Consider the following 10587-nt stretch of genomic DNA (forward strand, 5'->3'; position numbering starts at 1 on the left):
GGAGGCCAAAACGCGGCGCTCACGTTTACACTTTTTTTTCAGCCCCACGTGTCACTGCACTCCCGGATAAAAAACAAAAATAATTGTTTTAGGAACCAAAGCACCTCTTAGTTGATGACACTGGCATTCAAAAAAGAATACTTTGGCCCCAGACCAACACAGGCGTTTATATAATGCATTCGTACATTATTATATTCATGCCTGTGCTGGTCTAGGGTCATAGAGGGTCTGAGAGATGGTCACGTGCTCTGTTTTTATTGTCTTGTACAAACTTAGGGTTGGAATGCAGACCAGAAAACATCATATCTGCTGATCTTTAATTCACGAAACATCTTACAGGGCTTTCATCGTTTTTATATGGATTTTTAAACAGTACTTATAACTCCAATTACCTGCAAGCAGGAACATAAAACCCTTAAGAGGGAAAAAGGTTTTACTCCGACTTTACTACAACGAGCTGCTAATATAGAGTTTATTTGAGCAGCTGCAGATCAAAGGCCCCCGTTTCCAATGCACTTACTTTAACCGACCCATAAAAATCAAGAAACTTTTGACCCGCTTTTGTTTTACGAGACAGAAACTTTTGTGTGAATACCTGAACGCAAGAAAAACAACAAAAACGAGAAACTAACGAGAAGAGGGGGAAAATATTTGACTGTTGTACCTGCTTACACCTCTCGTTTCATTTGGATTTGTGAGCAGAGCTCGGGTAAGGCGCTACCCATTCAACCGCCAACCCCTCCCACCCCCAACCGCCAACGCTACCGCCACCACCCCTCTCTCCAGCACCTGCTGCCATATGTCTGCAATGCTCTCTTCCCAGAGACCGAACCCTAAACTGGGAACCACGTGCATCGCTAGAATTACACTGCCACCTGCTGGTGACACGTTGGAACTTGAACAACCTAAAAGCTGCTTTGGCTTATTTGTCTGTTTATTTATTTGCTGCAGCATAACATTTTTTTCCTACCATAGCAACTTAACACGATTAAGTATCGGTTAAAATTCTTCAGATAATATTGTTGCAAAATATTGAGGTGGTTCATTGCTCTGACAACTGAAGTGTTGCTTTGAATGTGCATGTCTATATCATTTCTATTCATGGAAGTATGCGGATCCGGAAACGGCCATATACCCTTAAGTACTATTATTTCCTAGATTAAAGCAAATATTTTGATGTTTGCAGTCCTTAAAGTCAACATAACTTTTAGAACTGAATTTGAACTTTTTCTGAACATTTGACTTTTTCAAAGGGATATTATTTATTTCTAAATATAGGACGGAGGAGTTGGAAAACAGTTACCAATGTTTTTTTTAAATTTTATTTATGCGAGATATAATTAATCATTTTATACTGTGAAAGAAATGAGGTCTGGGGGGTTATCTCTTTATCCCCGTGGCAGGTGCGGAAGCGGCAGCTGGCAGCGATGCCGGCTCCGGCCCGCGTGCTGCCCCCCGCGTGCATCAGCGCCCCCGCCCAGTCCTGCTGGGACCACCATCTAAGGGGCTCGGGGGACCGGGCAGGCCCCAGAAATCCTCGGCATCCTCGCGGCCGTGCTGACAACAGTGCTGAGTGAAGCCAACTGCAGGGGTGCACCTGTCGCTCCTTCGCAAGCTGCTGCCGATACCGAGCTCCCCTCCACGCCCCATCCAAAGCCTAATATCCAGTCCAGTGTGCGCAGAAATGCCAGCTCGCTGGAAGACCACAAATTGACCGGGGAATCTGTTTCTAATCTCGGCACTGCCGGTACGAGCTGCTTGCTGCTGCTGCCGCTGCGCCCCCGGATGCGTTTCCATTAATATCGCCTTTACCGCGGATGGCCGAAAAAAAAAAAAAAAAAACACGAAACGGCGGTACTTTCATGTGATCGTTCATAGGTTAGCTGTCAGGTACAACATGTTGATGAGACGATATGGATGTCGTATGATATATCATCCTGGGCTGAATTATTGACAGTTTGAGCCAGGGGATTTGGAAGGAACTGGAACACGTTATGCTGGAAAATTGATACCACATCTCTATATGGGATGATTTATCTATCAGTAGTTTTTGCTGAATGTTTCTTATTTGTAGTATAATTGGGATTGTATTTGACTTTGTCTCTCTAAATGTATCTAGATATCTGTACACGTCACTCTGAGTTCCTTTGGGAATATTGCCGTTTCAGCCCTACATAATCACATACATGTAAAACGAGAAATCGTCTAGCGACACCTTGTGGTCAGAATATGCTATAGCCAGTTATTGGGGGACATTTTCATATCACTGGCACCTAATCTCGCAAAATTTTGAGTATAATTGAAAAGCTTAAGAAAGGCATAAACGAAACAGTTTATTTAGTTGTCAAATTTCTAACTGCATTTCAACGAGTAACACATTGCAAGATCTTAAAACTCAAGTCCTCTAAAATATTCACCATTGTAGGCTATACATCGGTAGCCTTTAGTTAAGGTGCTACTGAAGACTTTTAACTGGGTATCCTGACTGCTCGCGATTAGCTGACCTGAAACGAACATTCCAAAACCATATCAGTTTCATTTCTCATTAGCTATGAAATATTGAATGGTCGCCGTGTATTAGCTTAAATATCTTCGCGCAACAAGACGCTTGAGTCCACCATGTATGCCCTGAAAATAATATATCTGTATTTAGAACTTTAAGGTGCAGCCTACACTGAAAGACCCACTTACAACTGTATTCAAAAAGTTATTGTGAATATAACTATAACATAGGACATCACCATAGAAACCATCTGTCCTTTAGAACACTAATTCGTTTTAACTGTTCTAAGAACCAACTCCAGGAAACAAATTTATGAATCGGTATTTTGTGCACAAGACCCTATTCATCTAGGAAAGGAGATTTTACAGGAAATGCTTGCATTGCATTGGAAGGCCAATAGAGTGCACCATTTCCCCTGCACCTCGTGCAAGCCTGACGCCTTTAAAGTTTGAAATAATTTATCTCAGGAACCAGTGCCCCCTCTGCTGGTTAAAGTATGTTACTGCAGGAGGAAGAGCCGTCACGTGCTCACAGACTGAAGGCTCTGAGTCAGGCTGATAACCAGAGTCTGTTCCATCTCGTATATGGCTGATCCAGAAATGCTTGTGCAAGGAGTGGAATCTTTTTTTTTTTTATCCCATGGAATTACAGAAAGCACTCTCGTGCCTGGGCTGGTAGTGGCCTATGGTTATTCAGGATAAATCTGAGGTTTCTCTTGTGTCTTAGTTTGGCTGGCCTCAGTGTTCACTGTGTGCTCAGCTTTGCTTAGTGATCTTGATGTTTCAGATTTCTTGCATTCAAGCATGTGTATACCGTTAAAGGAAACCACTTAAAAGGAACCAACTGAATAATTAAATGATCTGCTAAAATAACGATTTTGGGCCTCCAGAGAAATTGGGCAGGGGCTGGACATGTGGTACTTACACCTGGAGAAAATGGCCTGAATCTAAACAACAGTGCTAAAAATAACTTAACATAAACCTCACATCCAGAGTTTACAAACCATACTTTCTGAACGTGCATGTACGCATGCTCACGCACGTACACACACACACACACACACACACTCACACACGTATGCCTGTGTATGTGTGTATACAGCCAGCACAAGTATTTACATTAATTCAGATTAAGATGGGATCCACCGTTCCTTTTCATTTTTTAAATCGTTATCTAGTTGATTTGATTTAAGCGAAAAACCCAATGAAATCTTACGCTATGGCTGCCAAGAAACGTAATTAAAATGCACATTTAGACGGTAGTTTAAAAAGAGATGGATTTTGATCAGTTCTGCCAATCGCTCTAATGAGGTTTCCCAAGGACTGAGTCATGAAGGAATGCATGTTTCTCAGCAACCACACTGTCGAGGAAGAAAAGGGGAATGCTCTTCTCATTTTAGTTTCTGAAATGTCAGAGTGCGTCGAGGTTAGATTGAACAGACCCCTGAGTGGCACTGGAGGAGGATGCAGGCACAGTGTAACATAGAGAACACGCTCAGCATGGACTGAATTGGCGCTTGTTCTTAAGATTTTAATGGCCTAGTTTAATTAATCATTTTTTTCCTTATCTGTGGCTTACAAATACGTGCAAGTCAAGTGTTTTTTTGTTTTTTTATTTATTGTTTATTTAAACTCACTTGGGCAAGGTAGTTTTAATTAGATGGTGAACTCACCAAACTATGTTTTTCGAGGAGAAATCTTGCATCAAAGTGGCCTTGTCATAAATGTTGACTTAATCCAAGCCTAAAATGTAATCTCATAATCCTGGCCTAAGAGTTTGAACAAATGTTTAATGTGAACAGGCAATATAAATTGAAGTGAAAGAACTGAGGTGAATTGGAATTAAAATTCATTGACATGGTTATAAAAATGAATATATTACATTATAATATATAATTTTCCTAACCACGTATCGGCCTATGTGCCTAATACAGCACGTGATGACCACAGTCACAAATACCCGTATTTACTTATAAACTCAAACCCGTATTTACTTATAAACTCAAACAACTTTTTGGATATTGTGGGCTGCTCCACAACCACTCTGTATCCAAATACACTGTCAGCTCCAACGCCATATCATACCGCATGTGTTTGAGCATTTTTTTTGTTTTTCTTTTTATCTTAAAGCTCTTTAAGTAATTAATTTACGGGATATTAAAATGGACACCGAATCACTAACTCCCTAAATCTCTTTCAGCGTAGAGATATGTAAATGTTCTTTCTGGACCCGGGATCTGAAAGCATTTGGGCAGCGGTCCAGCGAAACAATTAACCATCTCCTCAGTCCATGGGAACCTGGGCTCTCTATCTCATTAATGGCCATCCTCCTCCAGCGCAACATTTTGCAGATCCCAGGCAGCTGCTCAGCTGCGCCTGGATGGAGCGTCCAAGTTTATTTTCTCACTGGTGGTCTGGCCACGATGATGTAGCGACTTGCCACATCGCCGGTTGATGTATAGCGCGAGGGCCTTCTAACAGGAAGGGCAAGTAACGGTCTCCGCAACACTCTGGATCCTAAAGGCAGCGGTGTGTAGCTGAGATTTTTTTTTTTTTTTTTTTACCAAGCTGAAAGATGGGACGCGTGTCCTTTCGAGGATGTCAGAGTTGTGTATGTCGCACATGTATAGCCTAATTGTGCCGAAAACCTGTAGGCTAACAAGAAATGTGTTTTATTTTATTTTAAATCCACGTCAGTCCGTAGGCATATCCGTTAAAGTATTCGTTATAAAGTCCAATACAGACACTTCCCAAAAAGAGTGATGCTAAACAGTGACCGACACACACACAGACGCAGACACAGACATACATAGACAGACAGACAGACACACACACACGAACAGTAAGACTGAAACATATCCCGAATTGAAACGACAATCATCACAATAATTCATTTACTGACATAGCCTACCTTACCATACCCTCATATAATGTTTATATAATCACGTTAATGTTTACACAATATCTTATCAGTTACAGTGGGAGCACTGTACAGCCCAATCATATTATTTCTTAAAAATAGCAAAACATGTAATTTTTTAAAAAATAACTGAAATTCAAATGACTGTGGACTAAGGGGTTTCGTTGTTGTGAGTAAAGGATAAAAATGCCTATCATAAAAATACACAATATAGTCATTGAAACCAAATGCCATTGTTACCTTGAGAATAGACTACCAAGGTCTCGAATTTTCTTAAATGAAGTTATCTTTCCGGCTGCCAATTTGCTGCATTGTCGAATGGGGATATGCAACCCTATCGTTAAAACAACAATTAATTTGTTAACGGAAAATACCTGTTTATGTATTACTCCAAGAAACCTTTTCCCCTAATAAAAAGTACTTTGATAAACCAGCCTTTAGTTTAACGGTTATGCATGCTGTCTGCTTTTTAAAAGCTCGGTCAGGGCGTATTTGGTGACATTGGCGTTCCCTTGTAATTCCAGTTTCTAAGGAGTACTGCATAAATAACTGTCCGTGAAGTATAAACACTGCGGTCATAACCCTTCAGCATTAAACAACGAGTCTGGCGCGGGATTAAGAGCCGCTCAGATTTACCATTTTCAGAATATCTCTGCGTAAACAACGAGTATCTTCATCCACGTAGTTCTTTACTTTGACCGTTATTAATACAGTTAATTATTCCATGGAATCCGAGCTGTCGTTTCATCGCTTCAGAAAATAAAGCCTCCATCTTCTTATAGGCCCGCTCTATCGCGCATTTGAAAAATTACACCTAAAAGCTACTTTGAACACTAACTTTGTTAACATAACTGGCTTTTTACCCCTAATTAATCATTTGACCCATGCGCAAATTGATAACAGATGTTTGTTTATTTTGCGGCAGATATACTGAGATGGTAGTTTCTGCTTGCTTTAGTTAAATAAGAAAACAAATACCCTTATCTCTCTCACTGGATGCCATTGTTTTGTTCGGGTTCATTTGTTGTAGCTACGTAAAATCGAATTGCTACGTTTACAGTTGCCACTAATAAATGTAGGGCAGCCTATATCGATCTGTGTCTTTAAACCAGAAGAAAGCCACAAAAGTGCATGTAAGCCAAAAAGAAAATTTCAGTAATACAAATGCATTTTATTTACATAAATTCTAAATAAAATTGGACACAGTATATTTTGTGTGCTCATATTTACAGCGATGACAATCAACGTCACCCGTAAAAGTACCTGCGGCTACTTAACAACACTCCCTTTATAAAGAATCTACAATGTTAAAATGGTTGACAGAATAGTCCATTGGCCCTGAACCAGCAAGGCGAAAATGGTGAATACCATAAATATGTCGCTTTTTTGTAGAGGAACAAGTGAGAATATTTGGTCCCCTTTGCATCTGGTCCCTCGTGCGTCTCTTTGGAAAATGAGATTTCCCCCCCTCCTAAAATATAGGCTATACTTTGTTCCCATTTACTGTAGCAAGTCCTTCAGTTTAATCAAGAGGCCGTAGTTCCGCATAACCGTGTTGTGTTCAGGACCTCTTTCAATTCGTTCTCAGGTTTTCCTGCCACCATAAACGGCCAGGTCTAAACAGGAAAGGGGGAAAAAAAGCAAGAGGATATTGTTATTCATAATAACAACTGTTTTAGCGTTTACATATCACAACAAGCACCTACACGGCGCGTGCGCCCACATCACTGTTCGTTTTTCATGTTCTCCAGTTCCCTCTGTTGGCTTAAGAAGAATTTTTCGGAGGTGGAAAAACATTGCAATAAATTAATAATAATCTCTGGGGATAAACTACCTGAACTTGCAACGGTTATTCACTCAAAATTAAAACGGAAATGACTCGAATGTAACTGTTCTAACGGCACCGCATAAATAAGAACTCATAAATCTGAGTCCCCCTGTGTGGCTTTCAATTTACTAAGCTGATAATGTCACAGAATTTAATTTGTAATTTGTATGTGAAACATAATATTAACCATGAGCTAGGTTATGACATAAAATCAGTAATATTTTCTGCCCGCTTAGTCATAACTTAATTATGCATTGTGAGATCACGTGCATGTAAATATAGCTTGACAATTGGCCAGTACATCTAAAACAATTTTAACAATTACTTATATCCTTGGCATAGGCAGCATTAAAAACTAAAAAAATGGAAAAAGTATGAAACTATATGTATACATTTAAAATAATAATCTCGCATAACTTTCTGCAATGAATAGTACGGGTTGAAGGCAGCTTACCAAATTCACCGGGTGGATGTAACCGTTTTCGTATTTATCGTTGGCAAGAATCTGTCTCAAGTGGGCGATGTAGCTTGATGCCAATCGCAGGGTGTCCAGTTTTGACAGTTTGGTATCCGGCGGCACCCACGGCAACGTTGTCTTCAGCCTGGAAAAGGCTTTGCTCAGCACGCGCATCCTCGCCCTCTCCCTGGCGTTGGCGGCGTTCCTTTGTACCTGCTTGCCCTCTTGCGCTACTCCGTTCAGCGTGTTCTTCCTAGACGAGGTCTTCTTCTTCTTGCCCGTGCCTTCCTTGTCCTCTCTTATCGAGCCGCCCTCGCAGTTCGAGCTCTCCTCGGTGCTCTCGTTCGACGCACCGGAGTCCTTGCCCGAGCCGAGTTTCAGGATGTCGTCCAGGAGCTCCGCTTCGTGAAAGTCGTCGACGTCGCTGATGGATCCCGTGGACATGTTCGCTAGACAGTGACCTGCGAGCGGCTGCAAACCAAGCGCATGTAGCTTTTGGGGGGGAAAAGTCGGGGGAAGTGAGCTGTCGCGCTAGAGTGTGGGCTACTCATGTGCCGCCCGTTTCAAATCGTGTTCTGAAATCCTGTTTTTGGGAGCTGACAATTTATCTCGATTGTGTATGGGCGTGACTATGCAGTAGGGGAGGGCATCATTGTAATAGCCTGAAAATTCCATATTACAGGAATTTATTTTAGACTTAAGCATGTGTGTGTTTTCTTTTTTTTTGTTTTTGTTTTGCAAAAACCACAGAACTCACTCAAATTGGAAATAGATATTTTATGAATAGGCTACATTTACGACTAGTCAACGCACAAATATCTAAACGCATCCAGTAGCCTACACAGTAAAATGTCCAGAGTTAATTCAACTCAGTCCGCCCAGTCAGCAATATGTGCAATTTAGTAAATGCACACATTGCATTGATGCACTGCAACATGAAAAATGGTTCATGCGAGCAGGAAATTTCGAATAAACCATTTGACAGCGGGATGTGAAGTGCGCTTGAGGCATCTTTTAGTTTGCTCCAAGCAGACACAGTTCAAAGGCCTACAAGGCTCTACAATGACATCATCCTTCACGCTACCTATTTGTTGAAGACTTGTGGTGGGCTGGATGTTTGTGTATTTGCGCCATTAAAGTGAAATAAAGTAGTTATTTTAAAATATAGACTTCATCAGCATCTTATAAATAAAACAGAGAAAAGCCACAAAAAAGTAGGCTACAGCGTTCTGCCTTGTTTTTTGATTGTCATGAATTTGGACTAAAATTGGATTTTCAGTTACCAGTTTCCTTTTTTCATCCATTCCCAGCTAATAGGAGAATAATTGCTCTTAATAACCACTTATTATAATAGGTAAATGAATCATGTAAATATGGAAGTGTTATCTAAAGGACATTAGCCTAATATGTTATCTGGCATTAGGAAAATTAAATGTTAAGATTTGCTGTTAAATAATTTCAGTTGAATTATTATACTCACTTAAGAGCAAATTAAATAAGAAAAAATATCTGTCGTCCATCAAGTTCCACTTTCTGATATTATAATTACCTGGATTATTATTATTATTATTATTATTATTCGTCATTGACATTATATTTATTAAGTTACTATATCAAAATATAGTATGCTTATAAACCTATAATTTATCCATTGCTCCCGGTAATAATTAAATTTCTCGTTCAAGCATGTTTAGATTTATTTATATGAAGCCTGGATCTTCCGATGTCAAGGGTTCCGTTGAGGGATGGCGCAGAAAGCAACTTAAAGAACACCCGTATTACTCTACACCTGTCGGGAGTTATGGAATTCCACCGAACACCTGTTACACGGCGGACGATACCTTTTTAATGAGCCACCATTATAGGTGCTCTCCAAAGGGACCGAATGTGGCCAACGTTCGGGCGGTGACACTATCGGAATAATCCGTTAGCCATTGTCCGTTCAGCGTCCAAACCTGATTCTGGCTGTGTTTCGCGGGATCCCCGACTTTCAGCACGGGTACCTCCCTAATGGGACATTGCAAAAAAGGTCTCAAATACCCGCTGGCGCCTGCGGAAATTCGTGTGTAACAGATACCCGGCATCCTCAAAACCAGTGTTTTGCTCTTAATATCATTCCACACTGCGTCTCCGGCAACCCTCTCTCCCCAAAGCCAAAACAACGCAAATTGTTGGGGACCCTAAGTGGAGGGTTAAGGGGATTTCGGGAGAAGCTTGTCCGAGCTGATGATTGCTAGGATTCACGCGGGAGTTCTGTGGCGCTTTTGAAAACGCCCGTTATTTTCCTGAGCAAACAAGAAAGAATGTGTCCCACAGGAAGCTTGTTTTTTTCCAGATATAACTGGGAAAGGAGAACGAACGAAAAACATTTTTAGCCCGTGCCGAAATAATTGTCATTTTGTAAACAAAGGCAAAATATGGCTTTATGATACTGCTTGTTGGATCAACGAATAGCCTATTAATATTTTGGAGAACTGAAGAAAGTTTTTTTTTACAATCTCCGAGGCCATATTCGGTCACCCAGCTGAGTAGCTGAATTCATCATTTACACTGATCAGAAGGTCAGGCAATAGATCCACCAGTGACTTGAACGGAGACCTTGGGTCTCTAGTTCAATGCCCCAACCATTACTTCACACTGCAGAAGTGCGAAAAATAAACACATTTGAGAGACCGTTTAACATAGGCCATGCACAATTTATAATGTGCTATAATGTAGGCTACTTTAATCTTTTTTTTTTCTTCTATTGAAATGCTGTCTGGACAATTTAAATTTGCTCTTTCAACATTCTGCATTTTCTTTCAGTGTGTTATAGGGAAATACAAATTCTCTAGATCCTTTTCAAAAACAGGCGACCTTTTATTCCTATATCTCCACATC

General features: G+C 40.6%; 1 protein-coding gene across 1 annotated transcript; it reads right to left on the minus strand.

The window, feature by feature from the left end:
• Positions 1-6319: 6319 nt before the first annotated feature.
• Positions 6320-8296, minus strand: tcf21 (transcription factor 21). The gene is made up of 2 exons (XM_035422402.1): positions 7705-8296; positions 6320-7038 (listed from the first exon to the last, which is right to left on the minus strand). Exons 1-2 carry the CDS (start codon positions 8149-8151, stop codon positions 6949-6951), a joined length of 537 nt encoding a protein of 178 aa, XP_035278293.1. The 5' UTR covers positions 8152-8296; the 3' UTR covers positions 6320-6948.
• Between the last annotated feature and the right edge of the window lie 2291 nt (positions 8297-10587).

The sequence above is a fragment of the Anguilla anguilla genome, chromosome 6, assembly GCF_013347855.1.
Source record: "Anguilla anguilla isolate fAngAng1 chromosome 6, fAngAng1.pri, whole genome shotgun sequence".
NCBI lineage: Eukaryota > Metazoa > Chordata > Actinopteri > Anguilliformes > Anguillidae > Anguilla > Anguilla anguilla.